At 44.1% G+C, this 12336-nt stretch overlaps 1 protein-coding gene across 3 annotated transcripts; it reads right to left on the bottom strand.

Annotated features, from left to right (window-relative positions):
* Positions 1-234: 234 nt before the first annotated feature.
* Positions 235-4302, bottom strand: LOC147904043 (pentatricopeptide repeat-containing protein At5g27110-like). Of its 3 annotated transcripts, none has more exons than XM_087370173.1 (3): positions 1426-4302; positions 1058-1241; positions 235-677 (listed from the first exon to the last, which is right to left on the bottom strand). In XM_087370173.1, exon 1 carries the CDS (start codon positions 4121-4123, stop codon positions 1667-1669), a length of 2457 nt encoding a protein of 818 aa, XP_087226299.1. In that variant the 5' UTR covers positions 4124-4302; the 3' UTR covers positions 235-677; positions 1058-1241; positions 1426-1666. The 3 variants fall into 3 exon arrangements, with proteins under 3 accessions (XP_087226299.1, XP_087226308.1, XP_087226317.1); XM_087370182.1 differs by lacking the exon at positions 235-677 and adding an exon at positions 762-968; XM_087370191.1 differs by lacking the exon at positions 235-677 and having other exon boundaries at positions 762-1241.
* Positions 4303-12336: the final 8034 nt, after the last annotated feature.

Here is a 12336-nt window from a genome sequence, read left to right as displayed (position 1 = left end):
GTTTCATGGCAGCTGTGAGGTAAAATTATGCACATCTTTGTAACGCATTTTAATATGACAAGAATTCATTATTACTGTTTTTATGGCAAACTACTACAGCATTAGACCAGGTCTTGCCATGTGAATTGATGTTGTACAAGCCCATACTTGAGTTTGGTAATCAGAAGTTACAGGCTTGCAAATATCGACAACTTTTTACAGATGAGCTACTCTCAGAGAGAGCAAAAGAATCCGCATCCCTCTAGACTCACCATTTGGTGACTTTTTCCCCTAATGTCCCCTTGACATCAACCAAAAAAAGTCAGCATGCTGACTTTTGATCAAAAACATCGACCTTGCACTTTTTGCTCTGACCCTATGTGGCTTTGGCAGCATTTACAGCCCCTTCACTTGCATGGCAAACCAAGGCTGCTCCTACGCTGTATGGACAGCCATACCAAGGGTATAAGGTTGCCTGATTGGCCTACCATGCCCCTGCTCTTTGGCTCATTGGCTGCTTGCCTATGCCCTGATGAGGAGAGGCTCACACATAGATATGGGCTACATGGTGGTCGTCTAGTTATACGCATCATTTCGATGCAGGGTACTTCGTTGCTTCTAGTCCTCTGATTGATTGCTTTGCCCTTCATAACTTAGGAGTTGAAGTATCGCTTGCCCTATATTCTGCAGCCCAAGGCCTGAAATATTGATGAACTTAATCATGCAAGTGTTGACCTTCCTGGTAAAATCCAAAAAGTAGGAACTCAAGCTGCAAGAAAGTATGTAGGGGGTGCAAGCACATATCTACCTAAACAAACAAATTCCTGCTGTATGATCTTGAATCAATTGAAATTCCTTTGACATAACTGTACATGAAATGACAAGCATACTTGAAAATTCTTGGTTACTAGACATTTTTTTCGTGTCTTCCCGCCTACTTCTCCAAATCTTCTAGTTCATACAAAAGCCATCCTCTTCAGTGTAATCAACTGTTAAGGAATTCAAGCACCGTACCCTTAAGCTTAGTTGCTTTATAACCACTACTGCAACACCACCAATCCTGTAAGTTTAGGCATACCTTGGTGCTTACTTGAAAATGCTCCATGGAAACGTCCCTTCTGCTGAGGTGTTGTGCTAGCAGCAAAAGCACATACATTCTCAACTGCCGATGGATCAATTTGGAAATTCTGCCATATTGGTCAAATAGCAAGATGGACTGCATGGACCTGAAGGCTGTCCACCTTCTGTTGATGTTTAGAGTCCTGTCACAGACCCGGACAGGACCACAATGGTAAGACAACCATGAAAATAACAGAGACCACCAAAGAATCTCACCACACGTGATCTATCTTGGAGATGAATCTGGTCACTCTAGTCTCAGCATGTGCCACATTAACTTACTAAAAGAAATTACAGCATGCTGAAAAAAAGGAAAATAATGATCACCTCACTGTGACGGTAGACTTTTTCACTTTTCTGGGACCTGCCCTTGAAGACAAAACTGCTTGCAGAGTAGCTGTTGAGCGTTAACTTAATTGCACGAGCCACCACTGTGCTGGTAAAAAGGAAATCTGCAGATAGCTTACGCTGATGACAAAGCTTTTATTTTACCTCAGCCCTTGCAGCAGGAGTTTATGAAACTGCAAACCTTGCCCTCTGTTGCCTACTCAATGTGTCCAATTAACGTTTACGCATAAAGTTCCTCCTTCAATTGTTCTTGATGACAGGCCAAAGCATGCAGCCAACCATTCCCCTCAGTTGAGTTGATGCCTAGTTGCTGTTGTTTTACCCATATCTCATTTATCGCATGTGCTGCGTCAAGCATCCTGCCAGCGGCCATGTACAAGTTTGAGAGGGTAACAAGTAGTGAAGGATCCTCCAAACCCAAATCGGACACCCACTTTGCAACACGTTCTCCTCGCTCAATATCAACCTGGTTTCTGCAGGCACCAAGCAATGTCAACCATGAAACAGCAGTAGGTCGGAGAGGCATCTTATGCATGAGATCCTCGGCCTCATCCAAACGCCCTGCCCTCGCGAATAGATCAATCATGCAATTATAATGATCCTGTGTGGATGTTATGCCATGAAGTTGGGTCATAGAAAGAAAAACACGCGAACCCTCATCCACAAGACCAGCATGGCTACAAGCAGAAAGAATTCCAACGTAAGTAACCTTGTCTGGCATCACACCTTCCTGCTGCATTTCGTCAAACAGGAGAAGGGCATCATTGCCCTGTCCATGCTGAGCATAGGCTACAATGATGGCAGTCCACGAGACAAGATTCCGTTCAGGCATTATGTTAAATGTTTTCCTTGCATCCGCAAGGCTACCACACTTGGCATACAAGGAGACAAGGGCATTACCCACCATAACATCAGAGTCAAATCCACTGCTCACAACACAGGCATGCACGAGCTTGCCATCTGTGAGGGTTGCCTGATTGGCACATGCAGAAAGCATGCATAGAAACGATATCTTGTTTGGCATTATCCCTTCCCACTGCATTTGCTCAAAGCACAGCATGGCATCATTACCCTGCCCATGCTGGGAATAGGCTGCAATCATAGCAGTCCATGTATACCTGTTTCGTTCAGGCATTTCAGAAAACACCATCTGGGCATCCTGCAGACTGCCACACTTTCCATACATGTTCACAAGGGCACTTCCCAGAACAATATCTGACTCAACTCTGCTGCCTACAATGCGAGCATGGATATGCTTGCCTTCAGTTAGGGATGCTTGGCTAGAACACCCTGAAAGAATGCTCAGAAAGGTAACCTTATCTGGTACTACACCTTCCTGCTGCATTTGGTGAAAGAATTGGATGGCAGCTTTGCCATTATCTCGCTGGCTGTATTCTGAGCTGTATTCTGAGATCAGGGCATTCCAAGAAAAGGCATCGTACTCATGCATTAGATGAAATATCTTTTGTGCATCATCAAGGCAACCACACCTGCCATACATAGTGATAAGGCAGCTTTGTACTGCAATATCCAACTCTAAACCACTTCCCATGATGCGGGCATGCAGCTGCTTGCATTCCATTATATTTGTGTAGCTGTCAAATGCAGGCAGAATACCAAGAAATGTAATTTTGCTTGGAATTGCACCTTGCAAAAGCATGTTGTGAAAAAGCTGAAAGGCCTCCCTACCCTGGCCATGTTGAGCATATGATGTAATCATAGCGTTCCACGAGACCGTGCTCCGCTGGGGCAAATTGTCAAGCAGCCCTCTTGCTTCTTCAAGGCTGCCACACTTCCCATACATGTTCACAAGTGAGTTCCCTAAAACAAGATGCAACTCATATCCACTGCCTACCAGACGTGCATGCATTCTCTTGCCCTCTGCTAAGGATGCCTGGCTGGCACATGCAGAAATGATGCTGACAAAGGTGACGGTGTTTGGCATCACCCCTTCCTTTTGCATTCGGTCAAAGAATTCAATGGCATCCTGGCCTTGTCCATGTTGGCCATACCCTGAAATTATGGCATTCCATGAGGCCTCACTCCGCTTAGGCATCTTGTCAAACACTGTTTTCGCATCTTCCAAACTGCCACACTTTCCATACATGTTTACAATGGCATTGCCCAAGACAACATCTGACTCAAATCCATGTGCCATAATAAGAGCATGTAGCGTCTTACCTGCAGCAAGGGCAGATATGCCAGCACAAGCAGAAAGAGTGCTGGCAAATATAAACTTGTCTGGTCTGACTCCGTCGGAGTCCATCTCGTCCAAGAGGTCCAAGGCCTCTGTCATAAACCCATGTCGTCCATACCCAAGAATCATGAAATTCCAAGAAAACTGATCGCGTTCGTACAATTTGGCAAACAAGTGACGTGCATCCTGTAGAGCTCCACAGTTGCCATACATCTGTACAAGCAGGTTTACTAAAACCTTGTTTTCATCAAGTCCACTTATGATGATGTGCTGATGGATGCGTTTGCCATCCCACAGGGCCTTCGTGTCCCCACACCATCGCAAAAAAGAGGCGATTGAGGAAGAACTTGTGAAACTACCAAAATTGTCTAAGCGATTCACACATTCCTTCACGGACCTTGGGTCAGAGTTATTCCTAGAGTTAAGAGAAGGGCAAACCTCTTGTCCTGCAGTGAGAATCCGATACAAGGAGTTCCTCATGGACAATTGTTCCACCCTTACAGGTTGAGACCTCAAACCGGGCAGCCATGCAACTAAATCAAGTGGACATAAAACGCCGATAGTCCTCACTAGGCAAAGAAAGCGCTCTTCTTCGATTGAGGCATGTTAAAAGATGCCTATCTCATCACACGAGAATCAGCGAAGATATTTGGGTTAGCCATGTGATCTTTAGAGTTGATCTCTAGCCTTGCTTCTCATGAGAGTAAAGCATCAAATATGTTTCATGTCATGTGGACTATAGCCATGAGAACTAAGCTTGAGACGTGAGGCGATTGGATGATAGGTGGGGCTACATTGAGAGAGAGAGAGAGAGAGAGAGAGAGAGAGGGGACGAGAAATATAATGGTAGGCAGAAGTGAAATAAGACAAGGCCATGATGTGTTTGGATCAGTAATCATTAAAGGTATTTGTATTTTCTTAGGAGCATCGAGCTGGCAGTATGTCTAGAGATAAGCCAGCATCCTCTTCCCTAAGTGATCTAATCTAACCTCTTTCAGAAGTTAGTCTTGCTTCTCAAGGAGAGTAAAGGATTAAGTGTGTTTCACGTCATGTGCTTTATAGCCATGAGAACTAAGCTCGAGAGATGAGGCGATTGGATGATAGATGGGGCTACACACACACACACACAGAGCAAAATATAATGGTGGACAGAAGTGAAATAAGTCCATGATGTGGTTGGATATGAAAGCTCCAAAGTTAATTGTATCTTTCCCAGGAGCACCTTCATGAGCAGACAGTAAGATTGTAGGAAGTAGAAGTCATAGGACTAAGGTCTTAGATTTAGGGTTCGTTAGAGGAGGCTAATGCATGGCAAGGGGAGGTTAGGGGGATTTGATTTTTGAAATAGACGCTAGGGCCATGTGCCTTCCATGTCGATTTCTCCTTTTAACATGTCCTATGATTTCTACTTCCTACCACCATATCCTTGGTCACTCTAAGCAACTTACCACCTTTGAATCGGAAAATATTTGCACGAGTGCTTGGCACGAGCTCATTCACAAATATCTCAATCCATCCAACTTGATTCCAAATTCTTTGCTGAGAGGAGATGGGCTACAATCTTTGGGTATCTACCTCCTATGGCAATTCATTTCTGCTCATGTTTGTTCTATGGAATCTGTGTGATCCAATTATACAATTGAGCCAATACATACCTGAAAAGGTTTTTGTATTTTGTTATGGATGCAGCTCCAGAAATGGCTTCTACCGTTGTTCCAAATCTTGGGGAGTCGGGTTTCCATGGGCGACAAAGCCTTCGGGCAATGAAGCGAGCTGCTAGGTTGGAGGGCTCTGCAATTTCTGACATTGTGTTGTCATCTTTTCCTGAGCCAGATAGCCTTCATGTGATAAATCAAGTTTTGGCAAGGGCCGAGACTTCAACCCATGGAGCAAATCACGGTCCCAAGTTGCCTTCAAAGCGTTTTAAGTCTAGCCGCGAACGTCGCATTGCTAATATAATGAAACGACTTACAAGGGGGAGAGCTTCAACCCATGCAACTGAGCATTCAAGTCATTACAATCTTTTAAAGTCCATTCAAGCCATGTACGAGAATAATAAGGATGCATGTGCCATGAACACATGATATTTGGGGTCTTTGTGGGGAGAAATCCATTCAGATGGTGCTGCAGTAATAGCGCAGGGCATGGCAGAATTCCCTGGAACTCTCATTGCAAGGATTTCTCAAATTGAGAATAGCGTTAAGGAATCTAATCAATGGATGCAGTAGATTTTGGGGAGAGGTGGAGAAGGGGCAGTTGTATGTGAGAATGGGTGTAGACTACAAGTTGATAAGCTGAAAGAACAAGTTCAGCTACTGTCCACTGAGGTGTCAATGTTCAAAGTTGGTTTAAATAGGCTAACTGCTTTGATGACCAGGATGAGCCGTAAACTAGAGCAGGTCGCAACCCGTGACAATTAAGAGACTCCTAAGACTTTTATGTCACTTTTTTGTACTGGAATCCCAAATGCTTCTATGGGATTCATGTACTTGGGTTGCCCTTATGTTATTTGGCAAGACAAGTTTGACTCCTGAGACTTTTATGTCACTTTTTGTACTGGAATCCCAAATGCTTCTATGGGATTCATGTAGTTGGGTTGCCCTTATGTTATTTGGCAAGACAAGTTTTTTGCAAATGATTATATTTACTTTCATTTGACATATATATGGCAATGGAAGCTAATTTAATTCAATATTTGAATTGCCTATTGTTCCTTCCCATTTTTGTTTTATTTAAGATATACTCAAATATTTGTAATTTCTTTGCATAAATGTTGATGCAATGCTTATACTTTTTTTGAGATGGTCAACTTTGAGTTTTTTTAGATATGTTAGCTTTGGTTTTTATGTTTCAAATGATGGTTGCACATATGGTATTGTATTTTGCTCACATGTTGAAAAAATATGAGCATTACTCTTACCAAAGATAATGGGTTCAATGCATAGATGGTCCGCTCTCAATTTTAGATAGATGGGAAAGGGATGGCTTTGTCATGGTTAGGGATGATGCATAAGTTATTTGATTAATCTATTTTTCCCTTTGAGGAATAGATATTTATGTAGTTGGTTGAGTGGATACAGAAGATGGCAAGACAAATAGAAGAGAGGCTACATTCAATACGTTCTCATAGGAGAAGATTGTTGGATTCAATGCGGGCAGCCCGTCGTGCTTATGCTATACAAAGAACAAGGTCTAAAACACAAGGTGCTAGAAGCATGAGGGTGGCTGTGGAATCTATGGGTGTAGAAGTAGGAGTTTGCAGTCAACACAATCAGATACATGGATGTAGTAATGTAGCATGCATTGTGGCTAAAAATACAATGGACCTCAATACTTCAGTAACAGTAGGTAGAGTGCATCAACATGCTTCAGTGATAGGTACACCTACTCAAATGGATTCAACGCGGGCGGCCCGTCGTAGTTATGCTATACAAAGAACAAGGTCGAAAACACAAGGAGTTAGAAGCGTGAGGGTGGCTGTGGAATCTATGGATGTAGAAGACGGCCTTCGCAGACAACAGGACCAAATGTATGGGCACAGTAATGTAGCATGCATTGCTGAAAATACAATGGATGTCAATACTTTACCAACTGTAGATAATGAGCATGAACATGCTCCAGTAATAGGTACAAGTACTCAAATGGATTTAACGCGGGCGGCCCGTCGCATTTATGCTATACAAAGAACAAGGTCGAGAACACAAGTTGCTAGAAGTGTGAGGGGGGCAATGGAATCTATGGATGTAGAAGTTGGCCTACGCAGAGAACATAATCAAATGCATGGGCACAGTAATGTAGCATGCACTGCTGAAAATAGAATGGACCTCCATACTGCACCAATAGTATGTAATGAGCATGAACATGCTCCAGTAGTATGTACAACTACTCATATGGATGCAACCAAGGATGCTACTCATTTAAGAGCCCGAAGGCGTGTTGTTCACAACAGGGCTGTGATTTTGGGTGCAGGGGGGAGCCTCTCTATCTTGCATACTTTTCCGTCAAGGGAAAATGTAGAGCATCCATCTTTGTATCCACTGGTCTTCAATGCTCCTTTTGTTCATGCACTCGGATCCATGGATCATACATGTAGCTTTTGCCAGGCTCAACTGTGGAAACAAGAGATGCGAATGCATATGCATCAAGTTGTGGGCAAGCACTGTTGCAAAGTTGGTCGTGTGTCATTGTTGCCATTAGAAGAACCACCAGAGATTTTGAGAGTTCTACTGCACGGACATGATGCTAGAAGCAGACTATTTAAGAAAAACATTAGGGCTTATAATAGTGCCATGGCATTTGTTTCATTGGGAGCCCATGTTGATCAAATGTTCCGTGGGAATGGGGGTATACAAAACTTTCGAGTCCATGGTAGTGTGTATCATCAGGTTGGAAATTTGTTGCCGGATGAGGCTAGGCAAGAGATGCCACGTTTTGCACAGTTGTACGTGTATGATACTGATCATGAACTAGAACACCGTTTACATGGGATGCCTGGTTTGGATCCAGGCATTTTGGAGTTGTTGCAGAGGATGATGCACGAGTGCAATCCATATGCTAGTGCATTGATGGCTATTGGGCAAGTGCTAAGAACAAATCCACATACAAACCTGAGGATGGTTATTTGTGAGAGCCGCTCCACCTCAAGGTAGTACTTGGCTCTTATGGCTAGCGAGGTTGCTGCAATCATGCCAGGACAAGGGGATGACTTTGATATTGGAAATCGGGACATTCAGACCATGAGAGTAGACCTGCACACCTACAAGGCCCACCCCTTGGAAGGACACCTCTTTGCCACATAGTCTAACACCACCGCCCGAACCACCTCCGTAAAACTATTCCAACCATGTTGACAACGAAGAGGATGAGAAGGAGTCTGACAACTTCTGGTATGCACCTCTCCCCGAGCCAAAATTTTTGTAGAATTGGATTCACATCTTAGCCAACATAGATGTCCCAAAAAGAGTAGGGCTTTAGATCACCACCCCAGAGCTCGAGGGTCTGACCCCAGTAGTTCCCCTAAGGATGTTTAACATGCTCAAACCGTGAGAGGTAAGCAAGGGAGCCATAAGGGTAAAATCAGATCTTCACTGGCTGTCCTCTGTAGGCGCCACGACTGCTCACCATGAGTTCTCCTCTAATTGGGAAAACACGGTAAGTAGGGTGACCACCCCCATTGGCTCTATAAGTACAATGGAAGAGCCCCCTTTAGGTCCCAAATCCCTTGTATCCAAACACAAGGCTAAGGCCAAAAAGCTCACTGCTCTAGCAAAAAAAGAACAGGAGATTGAGGATAAAGAAGACCGACGGCAGGTACCAGCCCACTACAAGGCCTATACTATTCAGGATCTTAAGATCTTATATCAACAGGCCAAAAGATCTCGAGAGGACAGTTGTTATCAAGGGAATGATGGGCCGACTCTAGTCAAAGAAGTAAATCTAGCCCCGAAAGGGTAGGACCCACAACCCGTATTTGTCACCGATGACCTCACTCCCAACGATGAGAATGCCCTAATAGCTCTCCTATGGGAATATAAGGACTGCATGGCCTGGAAATACACGGACATGAAAGGGGTACTTGTCGCTATAGTGCAACATAAAATCCCCATGATGGATGATATCAGGCCAATATGACAATGCCCCTACCCTATGAATCCTAAATATGCACTCATAGTGAGGGAAGAAATTCAAAAACTCATAGATGCAGGATATTCATATATGAGATCGAGCATACGGACTGGGTATCACCCATTGTGATAGTCCTAAAGAAAAATGGAAAAATTAGAGTATGCATGGATTTGAAGAAGGTTAATGTTGCCATGAGTCGTACCACCTACCATTCACAGAACATGTTCTAGAAAGGGTAGCCAGAAAGGAGGCGTATAGTTTCCTGGATGGATTTTCAGGTTACAACCAAGTGTCAATTGCCCCCCAAGATCAACACAAAACCACATTTGCAACCAAATGGGGTGTATATGTAGCCAAGGTGATGATATTTGTATTAACCAATGCCCCTGCTACCTTCCAATGTATGATGATTACGATATTCAAGGAATATCTGAGGGACTTTGTGAAAGTCTTCTTGGATGATATCCATGTGAACTCGAAATGGGATGATCACCTGAAGTATCTCAGGCTTGTCCTTGAGAAGTATCGCTTATACCACATATCCCTCAACCCCCTTAAGTTCTAGTTTTGGGTTAAACATGGTGTCATCTTGGGCCACATAGTGTCCCGGAATGGAATCTCTACAGACCACAATAAAATCAAACTCATCTTGGAGTTACCACCCCCCACCAAGGCCAAGGGAGTCCAACGATTTACTGGCCATATGGGCTTTTACCAAATTTATCTTGTTCTATGCGAACATAGCCCGCCCCTTATACAAACTACTAGTATCCTTTGAGTGGACCGAAGAATGCCAAACATCCTTTGAAACCCTCAAACTATCTCTAGCCATCGCACCAGTGTTGTGGTCACCCGACTAGAATTTAATATTCCACGTCCACATTGATGCCTCTAACTTTGCCATTGGATGTGTGCTAGCCCAACTTGGGGAGCAGAATTTGGATTACCCGGTATTCTTTGCGAGTAGTCAACTAAATGAGGTCGAGGTTAACTGCACTACCACCGAGAGAGAGGGTCTCGCCATGGTCTATGCAGTAAAGAAGTTCAGGTACTACTTATTAGCTGGCAAGTTTGTCTTCTTCGTGGACCATCAAGCATTGATGTACTTTGGTCAACAAACCCTGCATGATGGGACACATCACTAGGTGGATGCTAACCCTCCTAGAATTCAACTTCACAGTCACTGTGCACAAGGGCAAAACCCATGTTCTAGCTGACCACCTATCGAGGATCCCAAACGGTGAGGCTCCAATGGGAGTAGAAGACGATCTCCCTGACGCTTCCCTCTTCCTCCTTGATGTCATTCCCGAATGGGCCACCAAAATTAGCCACAATTGGCCAACAGACTACCCCTAGGCCAGGACCTCAAGAAGGATCCTCAAGAAGGATAGAGCTCGTAAAATCATTAAGGATGCAGCGCCATATCAACTAATAGCAAGCCAACTATACTGCATGGGCAAGGATGACATACTGCGAAGATGCATGTACAAACATGAATACATCAAGGTGCTTCAAGAAGCCCACTCAAGAATTACAGGAGGTCATTTTGCCGATGTTACAGCACGTAATGTGCTGTAAGCTGGTGGTCTCTAGTGGCCAACACTCTTCAAAGACACAGCCAAATTCATCAAATCCTGGCCGACCAACCCTTCAAAAAATGGAGCACCGACCAACCCTTCAAAAAATGGGGCATCAATTTCATTGGTCCCATAAGCCTAGCAGCCAAGGGGACCGGGGCACGATACATCATCCTGGCCACCGACTACTTCACTAAGTGGGTAGAAGGAAGAGCAACGATAAAGGTTGATGGTATATCCACTCCCAAGTTCTTATATAAACAAGTCATTACGTGGTTTGGATGCCTGTTGGAGTTAGTCAACGACCGAGGAACTCACTTCCTCAATGAGACCATAGCAATCCTGACAAGCGAGCTTTTGATCATTCATAGGAAGTCAACGCCATACTACCCTAGAGAAAATGTCTTGGCTGAAAGCTCCAACAAAACATGCAATAAGATCATCACATGTATAGTAGAAGCCAGTCATACCAACTGGGAGCATAAGCTCATAGCAGCGTTATGGGCCTACAGGACTCCTACAAAGTGGCAACACATTGTACCCCCTTCAAGTTAGCCTTTGGGGTAGAGGTAGTAATGCCAATGGAGTATGTAGTGGCTAGCCTTCGTCTTGCCATAAAAGAAAGACTCACAGAAAACACACTAGCTGAACAACTGGTTGACCTCGAATAGTTAGAAGAGACAAGGTTGCATGCAACCTACCCTCTCCGAGTAGAAAAGTCCTGATGAAAAAAATGGTTCGACTGCAACCTCAAGAACAAGGACCTAGCAGAAGGAGATTTGACACGCCTATATAGTGTCTACAATACCAAACGTAAGCTTAAGTACTGAGGTATGGGTCCTTACCACATAGTTGAGATTGCTCCTCAGGGATCGTGCCAAATAGCCACCAGGCTTGATGGAGGAAAAATGGATGGCTACCTAAACGGCAGCAAACTAAAAGGATACTACGGACCACACTCTCTCCACCCTTCAAGCCATGCATAGAGAAAATGAACTCAAGGTAGAGGTGGCTAGGATGAAGCGCCAAGCCATCGAGGAAGCCCGAATCCATAATGCTAAGATCTGGCAGCGTAGACAAATGACCCTGCTTAAGGCAACAATTGAAGAGATGCAACTAATGGATGAGCTAATAGTAGAGCTAGCTAGGTTGCTTGTTCAGATATAGGTTCCATGCATGTGCATCAAAGCACTTGTGGACCCAAGACTAAGCCACAGCTTCATCTCCCAAGAGGTATGGTAAAAGCTACATGTACCCCTAACCCTCACTGCTACCTCAATAAGAGCTATAAACGGCCAACTTCTACAAACTTTGGGTTATGTAAATCTAAGTCTAATGGTTGTTCGCCAAGATGTGGATATATGCTTTTATGTTCTCCCTACAGAAGCCACCGAAGAACAGATCATTCTAGGAAGAACTTGGTGCTACGCCATCAACTGTCAAATTGACTGGCACACTCGAACTGGTTCACTCACCAATGGTGCCCAAACG

The sequence above is a fragment of the Dipteris shenzhenensis genome, chromosome 3 (genome assembly GCF_047967505.1).
Source record: "Dipteris shenzhenensis isolate YYH24624 ecotype China chromosome 3, Dip_SZ_1.0, whole genome shotgun sequence".
Classification (NCBI taxonomy): domain Eukaryota; kingdom Viridiplantae; phylum Streptophyta; class Polypodiopsida; order Gleicheniales; family Dipteridaceae; genus Dipteris; species Dipteris shenzhenensis.
Note: the sequence above shows the minus strand (reverse complement) of the source record. Positions and strands in the feature narration are given on the sequence as shown.

What these genes read in the sequence shown, in the direction of transcription:
- LOC147904043 (XM_087370173.1), bottom strand. Translation starts at nt 4,123, where the DNA reads ATGAGGAACTCCTTGTATCGGATTCTCACTGCAGGACAAGAGGTTTGC.